Source organism: Cebus imitator, unplaced genomic scaffold (genome assembly GCF_001604975.1).
Source record: "Cebus imitator isolate Cc_AM_T3 unplaced genomic scaffold, Cebus_imitator-1.0 Scaffold0, whole genome shotgun sequence".
NCBI lineage: Eukaryota > Metazoa > Chordata > Mammalia > Primates > Cebidae > Cebus > Cebus imitator.
In genome coordinates, this window is record NW_016107315.1 from 8,956,161 (window position 1) to 8,974,716 (window position 18,556).

The 18,556-nt window shown below is 43.9% G+C and overlaps 1 protein-coding gene across 1 annotated transcript in view; it reads left to right on the forward strand.

Moving 5' to 3' along the window:
* Positions 1-18,556, forward strand: part of CDCP1 (CUB domain containing protein 1) — a 63,226-nt gene that overhangs the window by 17,528 nt on the left and 27,142 nt on the right. The window contains exon 2 of the mRNA XM_017522005.2: positions 14,338-14,547. Coding sequence (XP_017377494.1) covers positions 14,338-14,547 — 210 coding nt within the window. The remainder of the gene's footprint in view (positions 1-14,337; positions 14,548-18,556) is intronic.

Sequence of the window (18,556 nt, forward strand, 5' to 3'; positions counted from 1 at the left end):
CAGGCTGGAGTGCAGTAGTATGACCTCGGCTCACTGCAACTTCTGCCTCCCAGGCTCAAGTGATTCCCCTGTCTCAGCCTCCTGAGTAGCTGGGATTACAGGCATGCCCTACCACGCCCAGCTAATTTTTGTATTCTTTTTAGTAGAGACAAGGTTTCACCATGTTGGCCAGGCTGGTCTCAAGCTCCTGACCTCCGGTTATCCATCCACTCCGGCCTCCCAAAGTGCTGGGATTACAGGCATGAGTCTTACATGGCTCTTAATCGCCAAAAAAATGCAGTCCTGTCAGAACATTTCTCTCAGGCCTGTCCCCAGCAGAGTCCCTTATTCAGTGCATGGTCCACAGAGACCAAAGTAAGGTCCCTGAATGCAGTGGCCAACGGGCTGCACGACGTGCTGACCAGTTTTTCACTTATCAGGGAAATCCTTATTTTTCACGACCTTTTGCAATCTTTTATGTTTTCTAGTTATTAACATCATTTTTCTTTAAACAAGTTTCTCTCCCTCCCTTCCATAGTAATCCAGGGGATTACTGTGAAGATATATGAGTTTGAGACAATGTTGTTTTAGTCAATTTTTGGTTGGTATCCAAGTTAGTAATTAGCAATTAATTCTTACCTACATTATGCTAAATAAAATAAGCCAGATACAAAAGGACAAATACTGTCTGATTCCACTTAGATTAGCAGTCAAATTCACAGGGACAAAGTAGAATGCTGGATGCCAGGGCTGAGGGGAGATGAGAGTTATTATTTAATGGACACAGGGTTTCTGTTTAGGATAATGAAGGCATTCCGGAGGTGGATGGTGGGAAGGGTTGCACAGCAATGCTTCTGAACTACACACTTAAAAATGGTTAAAATGATAAAGTTTGTGTACGCATATTTGACTATAATAAAAAAGCAAAAAGAAATGTTTGCAGGGTTTATTTGTAGGTGCTTTTTTTCCTTTTCTATTTTATTGAGTTGGGTTTTTTTTTTTCTACCACAATTTAAAAAAAAATTTTTTTTAAATAAGTAAAGCATAGGCCAGGCACGATGGCATGCACCTGTAATCCCAGCATTTGGGGAGGCTAAAGCTTGAGCCCAGGAGTTAAAGACCAACCTGGGCAACAAAGAAAGACCCCCGTCTCTACAAAAACAAAAATAAATATTAGCCAGGCATGGTGGCATGCGCTGGTGGTCCCAGCTACTCAGGAGACTGAGATGGGAAGATTGCTTGAGCCCAGGAGGTCAAGGTCAAGGCTGCAGTGAGCTGTGATTGTGCCAATGCACTCCAACCTGAGCAACAAAACAAGACCCTGTCACCAAAAGAAAAAAAAATGAAGTATTCCTTATAATTCTATGGCTAGCTTTGTGAACATACTATTGGTTTCTAAGGCTAGACTCTGTGTCTGCAAAACAGGAAGTCTTGACACACAAGGAGGCTCCTCCCCTTACAAGGCCTGGGAACAATACCAGTAAGCAACTCCCCTGAGCATAACTCACTGCACTTAAGGTTCAGATCGTGAGGAAGGACCAACAGGTTTTTCTCCTCAATTTTCAGAGTTGTGCAAAAAACAGTTTGTTATAACACGAACCGTGAAGCCTTGCAAGAACCTAGTGCCTGGAGGGCAGAGACTTTGAATCATCTGTGGATGAGATCTTGTACCCAGCATCTTGCAGACACAAAGAGGGACTCAGAAGTGGATTGGTGCGTGTCCAGAAGGACGGCGGGAGAGGAGCTTCTCAGCATCAGAGAAAGTTTCACATAGCTATCAATGGTTTTTCTGAGTTTTAAGAATTCTTTTATTGTGTCTAGACACAGCCTCAAGCCTCTGATCCCAGCACTTTGGGAGGCCGAGGCAGGAGGATCACTTGAGCCCAGGAGTTCAAGACCAGTCTGAGCAACATAATAATACCCCATCTCTATAAAAATTAAAAAATTAGTTGGGCGTGGTGGCATGTGCTGGTGGTCCTAGCTACCCAGGAGACTGAGGTGAGAGGCTTGCTTGAGCCTGGGAGGTCGAAGCTGCAGTGAACCAAGATCATACCACTGTTCTGCAGCCTGGGTGACAGAATGAGACTAAATCTCCAAAAAAAAAATTGTTTTATTGAGACTTAAGTACACAAATCTTAAGTGTATAGCTAGATGACTTTTAGGTATGTCTGTGTGTCTGTGTGTGTATATGAGTGTGTGTGTGTGTGTGTGTGTGTTTGTGTGTGTGTGTGTGTCTTATAACCAAGATTTGGAACATTCTAGTGCTGCACAATTTTCTCTCTTGCCTCTTTCTAATCACCTGCCCGCTTTCCCCACCCCAGGTTCACTATTCTGACTTATACAAGCACAGATTGGTTTTGCCTTCTTGAACTTGGTATAAATAGAATTTACATCAAGTCTCTTGTGTGTGGATTCTTGTTTAACCACCCCCCTGCTGACTTTGTGTCAGAAAAACTTGAATAACTGTGTAATCTCTGATGGCAAAGTTGGACCATTGGAATGAGGTACTCTGGGGGAATACTAAAGACACTGGAAATTCAGTAACTTCTAGACATTTAGCAGGTGAGGGAGGGGCACTGTGGGCCTTTGCATATGTGTCCCTGAGTGTACATACAGGTGGGTTTTTTTTTTTTTTTTTTTTTTTTTTTTGAGACGGAGTTTCGCTCTTGTTACCCAGGCTGGAGTGCAATGGCGCGATCTCGGCTCACCGCAACCTCCGCCTCCCGGGTTCAGGCAATTCTCCTGCCCCAGCCTCCTGAGTAGCTGAGATTACAGGCACGCACCACCATGCCCAGCTAATTTTTTGTATTTTTAGTAGAGATGGGGTTTCACCATGTTGACCAGGATGGTCTCGATCTCTTGACCTCGTGATCCACCCGCCTCGGCCTCCCACAGTGCTGGGATTACAGGCTTGAGCCACCGCGCCCGGCCTCAGGTGGGTTTTTTTTTTTTTCTCTTTTTTTTTTTTCTCAAAAATTTTTTATTGCATTTTAGGTTTTGGGGTACATGTGAAGATTGTTGCATAGGTACACACATGGCAGCGTGATGTGCTGACTTCCTCCCCATCACCTATATCTGGCATTTCTCGCCTTGCTATCTCTCCCCAATTCCCCACCTCCCACTGTCCCTCCCCTATTTTCCCCCCACAGACCCCAGTGTGTGCTGCTCCCCTCCCTGTGTCCATGTGTTCTCATTGTTCAACACCCAACCGGTGGGTTTTTTAATCTACTCCTTTGATTCTTCTCCAGCCATCCTTTTGATCCTCAGTGACTTCCATGGTCCTTGTGACTCACACTTCAAGGTCTAACAAAATAAATCTTGTTAACATTTCATAAAATGTTAATGTGATTTAAAGTAGCCTTGTGGCATTTTAGCATCTTGCATGAATTACTAACAGTGGTCATAAGCTGACTTATATTTGTTATTTAATTCTGCAATTCCCATGTTCAAAGTCTGTTATTATGCAGCTCTCTTAACTCTGTGGTCCTCTTGGAAACCATTCCTCCACCGATATGGTGTGATTCAGTCTGGAATTAAATGTTAACGTCCATGTTTTGGATTGACAAGGAGCCTTAAGATGGCCTCAGCCTCAGAGCAGTTTATACGCAGATGCATCCATTTGCTTCAGACTGTGACCCAGATAGGGCCACCTCTCTCATATGGCATGTGTCTTTGATCATAAAAGAGAAAAATGCAACAGAAGAGTTTGAATGGTTCTATGCAAACCTGTCATTACTTTGGAAAAATGATTCAAAGCATAAGCTCTGCAAATAGTGGACTGCTAGCACTGCTTTTGGGGAATGGTCCAGTTACTTTAGAAAATAAATAACTTGGCCAGGCATGGTGGCTCACGCCTATAATCCCAGTACTTAGGGAGGCTGATGTGGGTAGATCACATGAGGTCAGGAGTTCCAGACCAGACTGGCCAGCATGGTGAAACCCCATCTCTACTAAAAATACATAAATTTGCTGTATGTGGTAATAGGCACCTGTAATCCCAGCTACTCTGGAAGTTGAGGCAGGAGAATCACTTGAACCCAGAAGGTGAAGGTTGCAGTGAGCCAAGATTGTGCCATTGCACTCCAGCCTGTGCAACAAGAGCAATACTCCGTCTCAAAATAAATAAAAGAAGTAATTTGCATCATTGCATATAATTTTCTTTCTAAGGACTTTGGGAATTAAGAGCAGGGAGTGAATGTATGTACACAACAGTCGCTGTGTTGATAAACTGTTCCAACAAGTATGGATTGACTAAGTGTGCACATGGTTCTCTTTAACATTACTATTGGAACTTAATTTTATTCTCTTCTGTAATTATTCTAAGAGCTGTGGAAATAGTAAACTATTTTAATGGGAACTATGTGTCTCCTTCACTGAGGGGGTGGGAACCTGTTGTCTCTTGAGCCCTGAGGTCCCTGAATGTAAGTCTGGAAGTCAGAGCCCAGCCTTGTTCTTTGTATGCCAGTGCCTGGCCTGGATGGTAGCTCATGGCAAAATGATCTTCAGAGATGTGGCCACAATCGGCCTTCATCATCATTTTGCAGCAAGTTGTCTCTGCACTTCCCACCTGCACTGTGCATGCCCTTGTCCTACTCCCTCAGGCGTTCATCCCTGCCCTGACCTCCCAGTGCAGTCCTGTGTCCCTGGTCCCATCGTGCGTGGGAGGTTATGCTTGATCACTCCCCAAGTCCTTTTATTGATAACCGGGGTCTATGTCCAGTCCCTCCTGGGTGTTAACCAATCACTGCAGTGTTTAATGTGGTCCTTTCCTTTGGAGAGCCTATAATGGTAAAATGGCAGGCAAGTTCTTGGAGCCACCTGTGGCACAGTATCTTCAGTTGGGAGGTGCACCTGCGGTTGGGGCTGGGGAATGGGATGGTTACCTGCCCTGCCACCCATCCCTTTCTCCTGACCTGCAACAGTAGCCTGAAAGCAATTCCTCGGCTTGACCTGGCTGCTGTCCCTTGCCCTAGCTTCTTTCTGGGGGTGCCTGGTGAGCAGCCATTGTTTCACATCCCTTTACTTCTCAGAAGGAGAATGAGAGATTTGCCCTGCTGTCTTGACAGGCTGCTTTCCTGAAACCAGCCACGGGAATAAGGTGGAAGGAGTGGGGTGGGGAAGGGGAATTAGCAGGCCTTGGCAAGTCCTACTTGACTTCCAAACCAATGGACAGAAGGCTTCACAGCTCAGATACCCAGAAGGACAGGTGTGTGTGGGGGTCTCTTTTAGGAAGAAGCATTTCCTACCAAGCCAAAGCAGAAGTCTGGTTGAAATTGAGTCAAACCTGGGTCTGATTTTCCCGTGAGTCTCATTGACAGCTGCCTAGGGAAGTGAGTCCTGCAGGCCAGAGCTTCTGCAGCATGCTTTTCTGCCAAAACTTGGCACTGGCCTTTCATTCCCAGTGCTTTGTTCTAGAATCATGGCTGCTTTTCTTTTGCCACCAACTCAACCACATTAATCTCCCATGCCCACACTTGCTGGGCAGACCTCACAAAGCTGTGGAGCCATCAGCAGCTGCACCATGCCAGTTCTCTTTCTTAGAACAATACCAAAGAACAGCCACACCCCAAACAGTTCAAATTCCATGGAATTTAAATCTTAAGCTTAAATTCCAACTATACTCTCAAATTACTTTGAAATGAAGGAGGATTTGCAGTAATGCAGTGTGCCTGTTGGACCATTTAAAACAATTATCTTTTCCTTTGGATATCCTGGAGTGCCAGCAGCTTGGAAATACTTTATTCTACCTTGATTGACTCTGTTGGTGAGAACAACCCACCATCATCAGAAAGTTCCTGGTTGCGTGTGGAATTCTTTGGGTGGGGCTAGCTCTGCTGAAGAGTCATTTATCATGCTACAGGTGCTGGTGTCAGAGCTGGAGGCACAAAACTTGTCCCTACATCTTATTAATCATGTATGCCTGGGCACATTACTTAACATGCCCAAGCCTCAGTTTCTTCGTCTGTACAGTGGGGATTAATATTAGAATCTACTTTATGAAGTGGTTGGGGGAATTTTTAAATACTTATCAAACATATGCAGGGAGGCTTGTTCATACTAAGAAATCATTAAATGTTTGTTGTTGTTACTATTTAGACGTCTAGATAGTAGGCCTGGCGTCTAGATTCCAAAGGTTTTCTCCCATCCAAGAGAGAATGATTAGCCCTTGAAATGGCAATGCATGTTCTAGTTCTTTCTTATGTGAAGGTGGAAATGAGCGATTCCCAGGTAGGCCGATCAGTAGTCTTCTTGTTGTTGGTGAGACTTCCACCTCAGTTTACCAGTCTATAAATGGACCAGGCCAAGTCAGTGACACATGGATTTCAAGTGGCTAAACCAGTTGTTTCTCCATGCCTTTAGGCCTCACTGCCACAGGTCCACTGGACTAGGAAGACTCCAAGTTCGGCGATGTGGCAGTCTAGCACCACCCCTCCCACAGCAGGCACTGTTAGAATGAATTCTGTTGGTGGTAACCCCCAACTTCTTGGAATCAGTCAACAACTGCATTCACTTAATAAGAATGGCAGTTTGTGTCACCTCCAGGGTAGACTTGAAGAAAAGAAGAATGGTAGTAGTTTCTCCTCTTCTGCTGGGTCACTTGACAAGCTTTGGCAGCTCCCATGAGGGCAGCTCAGTTTGGTACCCTGGGGGGGTAGAGACTGCAGAGGTGCCAGGGTTGAACCAGGATGTCCCAGCTGCCTCCTGAGCTCAGCAAACTAGGAGAAGTGAGGTCACTTCTCTGAGTCTCAGTGAGGGTGCTGGAGTCACATGAGTCAATACATAGAAGGGCCTATTAATAGCTAATGATGAGGGCCAGGGCCACGGCGAGGTAAGGCAGATAAGGTATGCAGAATTTAAGGAGGCACTCACACTTGCCTCCTTAAGGTTTGCCTTTTCAGTGCCTTGCCTGCCTTACGTAGTCCCCAGCCAGCCAGCCAGGACTACAGGCTTTAGACTCAGAGCAAAGCTGCTGCTACAGTTGTCCGTTTAACACCCTTCACTGGCGCCCCATCACTGCTAGTAGTAGTTGTGATATGCTATCATTGACAATATCAACAATAGTAACACCCAATATTGATTGACTACCTGGCACCATTCTAAGCACTTTATAAGTATTAACTCATTTAGGCCTTACAGGAATTCCATTATTATCCCGTTTGCAGATGAAGAAAGTAAGGCACTGGGAAGCTAAGGAATTTGTCTGAGGAGGCACATCAGGATGAGTGGTAGAGCCAGGAATTGACCCTAGACACTCTGATTCTGGAATCTGTACTCTTCACCACCACACCAAGCTGCTAAGGTGTGCTGGTCCCAATGGGTGCAGCCCAAACTCCATGGCCAACAACCAAGACTTTTCCTGCTTCTCCAGCCTCCTCTACCCACCCAAACCAAACTCTGGCCAAATCAAACTTCCTTCCTTCCAAGGAAGCCATGATTTTCATATCTTGGCATCTTTCCCCCTGTTATTCCTTCCGTCTATCCTTCCTGACACTCATCTCACCTGTTCCTAGTTAGCAAACTCATATCCATGCTTCTTTTTTTTTTTTTTTTAGATGGAGTTTTGCTCTTGTTACCCAGGCTGGAGTGCAATGGCGCAATCTCGGCTCACCGCAACCTCCACCTCCTGGGTTCAAGCAATTCTCCTGCCTCAGCTTCCCGAGTAGCTGAGACTACAGGCATGTGCCACCATGCCCAGCTAATTTTTGTATTTTTAGTAGAGACGGGGTTTTACCATGTTGACCAGGATAGTCTCGATCTCTCGACCTCATGATCCACCCACCTCGGCCTCCCAAAGTGCTGGGATTATAGGCGTGAGCCACTGAGCCTGGCCCTCTTATCCACTCTTTAAGACCCATCTTAAGTCATGCCCCCTCTGCAAAGCCTTCCTTGACCACCACCTCCAGAAGGTTGATAGCACACTGTCAATGTCTTCAGAGTACCTTGAACTTCCCTGGAGTCCAAAATTACTATCTGGCAGGGTCTAATAAACAGATAGGCAAATGTACATTCAATGTATGTGAATTCAACACTTGCTCCCTGTAGGGAATAAAGGTTGGGATAAATAATTTAAATGGTGTGTGTGTCCCCTCGGGGTGGATATGAGATAGGGCACAAATTTGCCAATCTGCTGGATGTGCTGGGATTCTCATGGTGTACACATCCACAATTTGATAAAATATATTTTGCACAACTGGCCCCTAAAAGCAAATCACTACTTATCTGGTGCTCAATCTGAGAAGCAGGGATGTGTGCTCCGTGGATGGAGGAAACGCCAGCCGGTAGACTCATTGAGAGTGGAATGTTGTCTGCAACATGACCTCTTCCTAAGAGAGACAGAGCTATTTTGGCCGTAAGTGGAACCTGACTCACACGCGATCGTGACTGATCAGCCACAATAATTCACGATTATACTTCTGGTTTCTGTCTCCCTTGGCATCCTGGACACTCCAGGGCACCGTGCATCTTAATGTGTATCTGCTGGTGCCCAGGCTGAGCCCAGCCCTGGCTAGGAGCTGCTCAGTCTACCTTCCTTCGACAGAGAAAGTGAATGAGAGCCGAGTTCCACAAGCAACCACACCCAGAACTGAGGCAACTTGTTCCAACTCGTCTACAAATTTTAGACAGGTTGCCAGTTACTTTGCCAGTCTTTTAAACTGTATTTGACAGATCTGGGAGAAAAATGATGTTCTGGGGTTTATCACAAGTGTTTATTCCCTTCCCTAGAATTGAGAATTGCAAAGAAATAGGATGGCAGGGAGGAGAAATAACAGAGATGTATGATACAGTGACTAATGAATGGTGAACAATGACTGATGATTAAACAACTGGAAATTCTTTCCCCAACCCTGCCTGCCCAGGAAGGAGCTAGTGAGGCAGATGCTCACAAAGGTGTCCTAATAAGGAGAGGTCAGGAGGCAGGAGAGCTGAAGAAGAGAGCTGTGTGTGACTCAGGAGTCCAAGCCTGTGCCTTGCAAGCTTTTCCAAATGCCCTAAGCCCAGGAGCCCACGCGCTGCTACAGTGAAAGCTTGAATGTCTTTCAGCCCATAAGGCCTCAAAATCACACCAGAATCTGGAGCATTTCTGAGTTTCTCTGAACCTGGGTAATGATTTTCTGAAATATTAGACCAATGAAATATCAAAATCCTGGGGAGGAAAAAGAAAGAGATATGATCCAAGCATTTGTGATCAAATGAGCTGTCAAGTTACTCTACCTAAGCAGTGGGGATTTTACCACTGTTTTTACTGCAGTGAAGTAAGCTCCTCTAGAGTGGTAGAATTGGTGAGGGTCAGGAGAGAGTCCATATTTCAAGTGTATACAAAGTTGAATCATTATCTTCTTGCTCCTATTCACCCCTTCCAGCTAACTTATCTATCATTTAGGATGAGGGAGACCATTAAAAATGGCAGCCATGTGGGTGATGTGTCCTTGGCTGTGACCCTAGAAAAGAGCCTGTAATATAAGTAATCTCCTCCTGATGCAAAGGTGGCTAAACTCAGCTTTGTGTAATATGTGTCTTCAGCTTAGCTGTTTCCTCTGAACTATGAGCTGGACACCACGTAGGGATTACTTAAGCCCAAATTCTCTGGTCTGGTACACCAAAGAATAGTTACAAACTACAACTGGACAGTAGAACATGCTGGATTGATCATCTCAGCCAGGGTGAAGAAGCACATTAAGATGTTAAATGTCTGCCAGGAGTGAGTCATTAAACCCTCACAAGGTTTCATCTTCCTTGATTGCAAAATGAGTTTGCATGAAAATCTGGGTTATTTAGACCCTAATTAAAATATATGAACAACAGAAGTAGCATTAGAAATTAATGAAGGACTGGTATATTCAACGCTTAGAGTTGGAACAATGGGCTCTCCATATGGAAAAAAAATGAAAGTGAATACCTACTTCTCACCATGGACCAAAAAAATCCCTACCTTGCACCATAGACCAGTACAGATTCCCAGAGCCCTTGTTACACCTACTGGGGCTTAGAACTTTATCATAGACCATTTGTAGGCCTTTAGTCTAGGTTATTAATTCCCTGAGGGCAGGGACTCTGGCTGTTTTTATCATTAAGTCATTTGCACCAAGTATGTCCCTAGAATAGATGATGAACCCAGAAAATATTTGTTGAATGATTACATCATTTCCAAAATTCTTTTAAAAATGAATTTCTAGGCCAGGCACAGTGGCTCACAACTATAATCCCAGCACTTTGAGAGGCTGAGGTAGGAGAATCACATGAGTTCAGGAGTTTGAGAACAGCCTGGCCAAACATGGTGAAACCGCATCTCTACTAAAAATACAAAAATTCGCCAGGCGTGGTGGCGCACCTGTAATCCCAGCTACTCAGAAGACTGAGGCACGAGAATCACATGAGACCCTAAGGTGGAGGTTGCTGAGATACGCCATTGCTCTCCAGCCTGGGCAACAAAGGGAAACTCTGTCTCAAAACAAATAAAATAAAATAAAATAATTTCTAAAAGAGATTACATTTTTCTTTGGCTGTCATTATAATAGAATAGCTTACCATATACCCAGAATTATTTTGGGCACCGACCTGGCCAAACAACGGAGAAGAACTGAGTGGAAAGATTTTGGTGAGATCAGCCTTGGTCTTCTCTGAATCTAAATTAAACAGATTTAAAATATTACGTACCTAGGCTCCCCTCAAAATATAATCAAACCATATTTTAGCTGTGGTAATGATTATTCTTTTATTAATTTATTACACGCCTACTTTGTGTAAAAACACGATCTTTCGAACGCTTTTTTTTTCTTTTTATTAAGGTATAACTTACATAAAATAAACATCATCAATTTTAAGTGTAGTACAGTTTGATAAATTTTGGCATTTGTATACAAGGTGTGATCACTGCTGTAGTCAAGATACAAAACAGTCCCCTCATCCGACACAGTCTACTTGGCCCCTGGTACTCCATCCCCTCTCCGTACTGCTAGCCTCAGGCAACGCAGCAGCTCTGCTTAGTGTCTGGCACTAATTTAAAATACCAATGATCATAGGGGCAGGAATTTTTAAATAAAGGGTAAAAAACCTGACAGAAGGGGAAATGGGAATGAGAAAGAAATTGGTAGCATAGCTAGGCGGGCTGTAGCCTCAGATCGGACTCTGCTTCACTTGATGGTGAATTAGCCCAACCTGGAGAGACTGGGTGCTCCAAGAATTTTTTTTACAAATAACACAGGCGTTTTTATGATTACGGAAAAAGAACACAAGAGTCGTAATATACAGCTCAGATATAAATCTGGCAACTGGGTTTCTGAACATAGATCTGGATTCATTTTTAATCTGATGTCTTAAAGAACCCCTCAGCCTCAGAAGATTCTAAACGGCCACACTGCTTGAAGACCAAGCATTTCAGTAAATAAAACTTCTGCCTCAGAGAATGTATTCTGTCTCTCAAGCTATTAATTAAAAGATTCATAGTTCCTTTTCTTGCCGGGATTTATTAGCCCAAAGAAAATATGTGAATGGTGATGTGTCTATGAGAAATTAAATGCAGTGAAGACAAGAACATGAGTACTAATAGTTTTATATAGAGCTGTTTTGGGCCTTAAAACTTTTTGTCTCCTTGTGGGCATCAGGCACTGTCTGGGTCCTGGAGCTACCAGTGAAAAATACAGGCCAAGTTCTGCTGCCTCCTGTAGGAGCTCGCATTCGGATACTGGGAGGCAGGACTCTGCTGGGGAGACCAGGGTGGGGATGGATGTGAAGCTTAGGGTTCAGGAGGACTGAGGGGGCGGGGAAAGAGCACTTTGGTGGGCTGGTCAGGGAAGGCCACTTTGAAGCTATGACCTTTGTGCTGAGATTGGAATGACAAAAAGGAGCCAGCTTTTTCTAGAGAAAGCACTTTGGTGTCAGGACCAGCACATGCAAAGGTCCTGAGGTGGGAAAGAGATTGGTATGTTCAAGAAAGAAGGCCAGGGCGGCCTGAACCCGGTGACTCAGGTGGAGAGGGTTACGAGCAGAGACCAGAAAGACGAGAAGCTTTGCTCCAAAAATGGAAACCTAATCACTTTTACAAACAGTCATAAAACTGGCCATGACGGTGCCCTGGCGCCCAGAGAGATATGTCACTTCTGGACAGTGGTTGTGAATGCTTCCAGTTACTCAGGCACTGGTCATAAGCTCAGAGCTGGAAGGGAGTGTAGAGTTATTCTAGCCCCACCCCTTCATTTTACAGTGAAGGAACAGAGGCCCAAAGAGGGCAAAAAACCATTCTAAGTCAGGTCAAAAGGCAAATGATAAACTGGAGGAAATATTTACAGTTCATATCACAGGTTGGGAGATCCATTTCCATACTCTGTAAGGAGCAGCTCGCCAGCAGGGCTGAAGCAGAGCGTAGGATGGAGAGAGGCACAAAAAGAGGGTGACAGAAATCCAAATGTGTGATCGCATACAGCTGCTGAGCTGTGGGAATACAGCATGCCCACTCACAGCCGCTGGCAGAAGTACATCCAGTCTTGTGCAGGCTAGCAGTTGTGGTAAAATTATAGCACGTGGCTGGTCCATCACTGAAGAGGACTCAGATGTCATTCAGCAGGTGCATGGATAAATAAATCGTGGCCTATTTTGTCAATGGAATAGTACTCAGCAATAAAAAGAAGGAAACTACTGACCCATGCAGCAGCGTGGATGAATCTCACAAGCATGCCGAGCAGAAGCAGCCAGCTACAAAAGAGAACGTACTGTAGGCTTCCACCTGCATGAAGGTCCAGAGCAGGACAAATTCACTGACAGTTTTCTGGGACCTGGAGCGGAGGTTGACTGCAGAGGGGCACCAAGGGAATTTTTGAGGGTGAGGAAAACGTTTGGCTATCTTGATTGTGGTGGCCACATGGGTGTATACGTTTGTCAAAACTCTTAAAATGAGTGGGTCCTTTTTAATGTGTGTAAATTACTCTCAATAAGGTTGATTATTTAAAATTAAAATTTTTAAAGGAGGGGAAAAAGAATAGATGGGAAACAAAAGCTTCCCATCTATTCTTTTCATGATTAGATTGTTATTCATTCACTAACAGCTTATCAAGCACCCTTTGTGTGCCAGCATCATAACAGATCCCGACCAGCTGTTTGCACCAGAACACAGTACCACAGTGGTTTTGTCAGCCCCTGGGCTTCCTCCGCAGTATTCATCTATAGCCTATCCTCCCATCATCTGCTGCTCCCAGACCATCAGCTGCCTAGAGACTCATAATCAGAACCCAAGATAGGGCAGGGGCAGTAGCTGCTAAGGAGAAAGTGGCTCTCCCTTCTTTGTCGAAGAGCACTTAATCCATCAAGCAAAGCAAATGGGAAGGAGATGGGGTGTGTTTATAAACCAGAGGCCTACCCTGACATTTGTACAATTCTGCTTAATAACTAACTGCTGGCCGAGTGTGGTGGCTCACGCCTGTAATCCCAGCACTTTGGGAAGCCAAGGCAGGCTGATCACAAGGTCAGGGGTTCGAGACCAGCCTGACCAACAGGAGGAAACCCCATCTCTACTAAAAGTACAAAATTAGCCAGGCATGGTGGTGCATACCTGTAATCCCAGCTGCTCAGGAGGCTGAGGCAGGAGAATTGCTAGAACCCAGAGGTGAAGGTTGCAGTGAGCCGAGATTGCACCACTGCACTCTAGCCTGGTCAACAGAGTGAGACTACGTCTCAAAAAAAAACCTAACCACCGCCTCACTTGCTTGATATTGTTTGCTCAGATGTTTTTACCACACCCCAATCTGAGATAGTAGTATTGTTTTACTTTAACTTTCCCAGTTCATTGATACAATGTGTTTATATCTAATTTCTGACATGTTTTTATGGTCCCCACTTCTATATGTATGTACGTGTGTATTTATGTATGTATGTACGTATGTATTTATGTATGTATGTCTGTGCTGGGCATATAAAGCATTCAGGACAAGAGACAGCAGCTCTTTGCAGACAAATGTGTCTCCTTACAGATGGATGGTTTCTGTGTGTAGACTCTGTTCTACAGTCATGTTGAGAAGGGGTGTGGGGGTTACTCTGGTTGTTATTAATACCACTCAGGTGGGATCTCTAAAAGCGCACTGCTCCAGACATAGAGAATGTGATATGGTGTTTTCAATTTGTAGAAAAATTGATAATGCAAACAAGAAATACACGTTAGTGACCAGCCAGCAGTGTCCTGGTTCTTTTTCGTTGCTAAGGTCAGGACTGTTACCTTGTACCATCCTCCTTCTCAGAAAAGGAGGGAAGGAACAAAGTTGTCAGAGACGGGATCCTCTCTGAACCAGATTGGGGTGGGGGCTGGGGCGGACCACAGCAGTTTGCAGACCTAAATCATCCTGCTTACTTCATTTTTCTTTCTTCCTTCAGAAGCTTTTGAGATTGCCCTGCCACGAGAAAGCAGCATTACAGTTCTCATAAAGCCAGGGGCGCCGACTCCACTGGCAAAATCCTGTAACATCATCACTTCTAAAAAACCTACAACCACGTTGCACATCAAGTCTGGAGAAAGGACAGCCTTCACCTTTAGCTGCCAGAATCCAGAGAATCACTTTATCATAGAGATCCAGAAAAATATTGGTAAGTACGCACTTGTGAGCTGTTTGACAATATCTTTTAAATGTCCCTGCACCTTCCTGCCTGTCTTTCCCATGCTAAGTCAGTCTTTAATGCTAGAGAGGTAATATCTATTCTGAAACTCTACACTTTTTTTATTTAGCTCTATATGTGGCCAGTTAGAGTTCTACGTGCTTTACACAGCTTAATTTGTTTAACCTTTAAAACAGCCCTATGAGAAGCTCACAGAGAGAGGAACTTGCCTCAGTGGGCACAACTAGTAAGCACCAGATCAGGAGAAGAACCCAGGTACTCTGGTTTTCAAGTCTTTGCACTTAGCCACTGTGCACATGAGCTCTTCAGACAGCGCTACAGAAGCCCACAAGCTACAGATCTTTAGGTCTGTGATGCTCCATCTCGGGTGCTAAAAACATCTGGCTTATATGGAAGACAAAAGAATCAGAAGCTTGAGGAGAGGCTGGGCGAGGTGGTTCATACCTGTAATCCTGGCACTTTGGGAAGCTAAGGTAGGTGGATCCCCTGAGGTCAGGAGTTCCAGACCAGCCTGGCCAACATGGTGAAACTCTGTCTCTACTAAAAATACAAAAATTAGCCAGGCATGGTGGCAGGTGCCTATAATTCCATCTACCTGGGAGGCTGAGGCAAGAGAATTGCTTGAACTCGCAAGTGGGTCACATTGCAGCTCCTCAACTCTGCTATTACAGAGTGAAATCTGCCACAGACGATACATAAAACACCTAGCAATTCAGTTAATGTGATGCTTTGCATTATTAGGTTAGAGAGAAAAAACTACATATGAGCATCTCAATAGATGACCTTAAATGTCTCTTTTTTCCCACGGAACAGTATAGCTCCTCAACTCTGTTATTACAGAGTGAAATCTGCCCTAGACAATACATAAACCACCAAGCAAATCAGTTCATGTGATGCTTTGCATTATTATTAGGTTAGAGAGAAAAAACTGTATATCATCATCTGAACAGATGACTTTAAATGTCTTCTTTTTTTTTTTTTTAACAGAACAGTATGAACATAGATTTTAAATGTCTTTCATAAAACACTCTTAGTAAATTAAGGATGGAAGGATGTTTTCTTAATTCAGTAAAGAGTGTCTATGAAGAACTGAGAGCAAATACCATATTTAACCATCACATATGGCAGCATTACCAATAAAACAGGCAATAACATAAGGAGGCTTATTGCATGCCCTTAGTCACCATTATTGAGAATCTCTAATTAAATATATAAAGATTATCTTAATAAAGTCATAAAGTATATGAAACAAAATACAAAATTTTGCTGAAAGACAAAAGAGAAGACTTAAATAAATGGAAAGATATGCCATGTTCCTTGGTAGAAAAACGAAGTAATTTTACAAAAAATTAGCCAAGCATGGTGGCACATACCTGTAGTTCCAGCTACTCAGGAGGCTGAGGTGGGAGAATTGCTTGAACCCAGGAGGCAGAGGTTGCAGTGAGCCGAGATCGCGCCATTGCACTCTAGCCTGGGGTGACAGAGTGAGACTTCGTCTCAAAAAATTTTTTTAAAAAGAAAAACTAAGCTTTTAAAGTGTCAGTTCTCCCCTATATTATCAGTTTAAGTCAATTATAATTAAAATTTGAATGAAGCTTTTACAGAACTAAAGACAATGTTGATTTATTTAAGAATCAACTAAGAGAATGAAGTAAGTTTGTGTATTTGAGATAGAAAGGTGCCCAAGATAGTTTTGTTCCATTAAAAACAATGTAGCTTATAGTAGGACAGTAGTTGATGTAGTTTGATCCTACTCTATTAAATACACACATGTGCACGTGCACTTACATACATGCACACAAACATGCACACATAATCACACAGAACCCAAAGTCTGGAGGGATAAACTCCAAAACACCAACATCCTAACTTTATACTATTTCCATAGGGGATAGCAGAGGGGAACGGGTAACATTTTCTTTTTTCTATTTTTCTATATTTCCTTGCACCCCCCGCTCCCCCACCCCGCTTTTTTTTTCTGTCACCCAGGCTGGAGTGCAGTGGCATGATCACAGCTCACTGCAGCCTCAACCTCCTGGGCTCAGGTGATCCTCCCACCTCAGCCTCTGGGGTAGCTGGGCACACACCACCACGACCACTTGTCTTTTTGTGGTGGTTGTTTTTAATAAGTATACATTACTTTTATAATCAGTTAAACCAGTAAGGTGACTTCCACTTTGAAAAAGGAAAAATGTAACAAGTGACACCTTTCACAAGTCAAGCCTTTGAATGCATTCAGTCTCTCAATCCTAGGATGCCCACGTGGTTTACTATGTAGTGAAAATGGACGCTCACAACTTTTGAAAATGATATGAAAATATCAATTTCTAAAATAATCAATCTAGACACTGAATCAGGTCCCGTGGTCCGCCTGCCCCTCATTGCCTTTTCTGAACAATCATTCTGAAAGTATCAGATAAAATTTGACAGCTCTGTTCTCATCTCTTCTTGAATAGCTCTATGAGAGTTAATGAAAGTTGGCTGGGCATGGTGGCTCATGCCTGTAATCCCAGCACTCTGGGAGGCCGAGGTGGGTGGATCACCTGAGGTCAGGAGTTCAAGACCAGCTTGGCCAATATAGTAAAACCCGTCTCTACTAAAAATACAAAAAAAAATTGGCCAGGCATGATAACACATTCCTATAGTCCTAGCTACTCTGGAGGCTGAGGCAGGAGGATTGCTTAAACCTGGGAGACAGAGGTTACAGTGAGCTGAGATTGTGCCACTGCATTCCAGCCTGGGCAACACAGCAGGACCCACATCTCCAAAAAAAAAAAAAAAAAACAGTTAATGAAAGTAGAAATATGCTGAGGAAAATGAGTTGTGAATCGCTTCAGAAATAACACTTCTGCATCCTCTGGACAGGAATCATTTTAGTTATGCAGAATGTTTGCACCGGACAGAGTACAGAAGATTCTGAGGTATGCTAATAATTCTGACTACTCTTACCTGTGTGTCCATCCTAAAAAACAAAGCTCTCAGCATCAAATGAAAAATTGCTTTCATAACCTGACTCTCGCAGTGTCACACGGCTGGTGACAGAGCTGAGGCTGAGAGCTGGGGATTTTTGACTCCAGATTCTTGGTATAGAACTAAATCTGAATCCCTGGGATGGTCCAGGTGTGGTTAAAAGGCCTGTAGGTGAGTTGTACGTGGAACCAGAGCTGAGAACCACCGTCTTACTAGAGTTAAGTGTTCCCACACGAGCACAGAACCTAGCCAGAGCTAACTGACATTGCCCTGGGCACACTGGAGGTGTGAGTGGAAAATCGCTTGAGGTCAGTTTTTGAAGGAAAGAGTTGGCTTGATATAAACAACGAAGTTTCCATGCGCTCCTAAAATAGGTACTACCTTTACCAACATGCAGAGTCTAATTTTAGTCACATTAGTCACCATATTATCTAACCCTGTTTTACTGGTTAGGCAGCACAGTGCATTGGCAAGAAAGTGTTGACCAAACACAGCCTGAGCTTTCGTCCTGGGATCTGGGATTGCCATGTACTTGCTTGCAAGTGCCAGCCCAAGCCACCTGGATCCACGGCTGCTTTGCAGAAATCAGAGGTCTGGCGTGGATGACCTCAGAGAGCCAAGACTACTCTGAAATTCTTCCTAATTCTGTTTTGAGTGGACAGTACTTTCAAATACCCCAATAGAACTGCAGTAAAGATTCACAAATTATTATTAGAGGCCAGAGGCCATCACACCTTTCAGATACCCCCTGCTCAAGATAACAAAACCTTAATATTACATTGCCAACTTTCTATTTCTTCCCCTCGCTTTCTTCTTGTTTCCTCCTTGATAATAATATTTCTTTGTTTGTTTTAAAAGGCTTAGGAAACAAATATATCAAAGGATGTCACTAGCTGTTACCCTTAAAAAAAAGAAATTCAATTGCGGTGGTAATAAAATACCAGCATTAAGGCAACGCTGGAAGAGAAATGTCGCCGCCAGGTGCCAGCCGTCCAGGGGAGTTGCACAT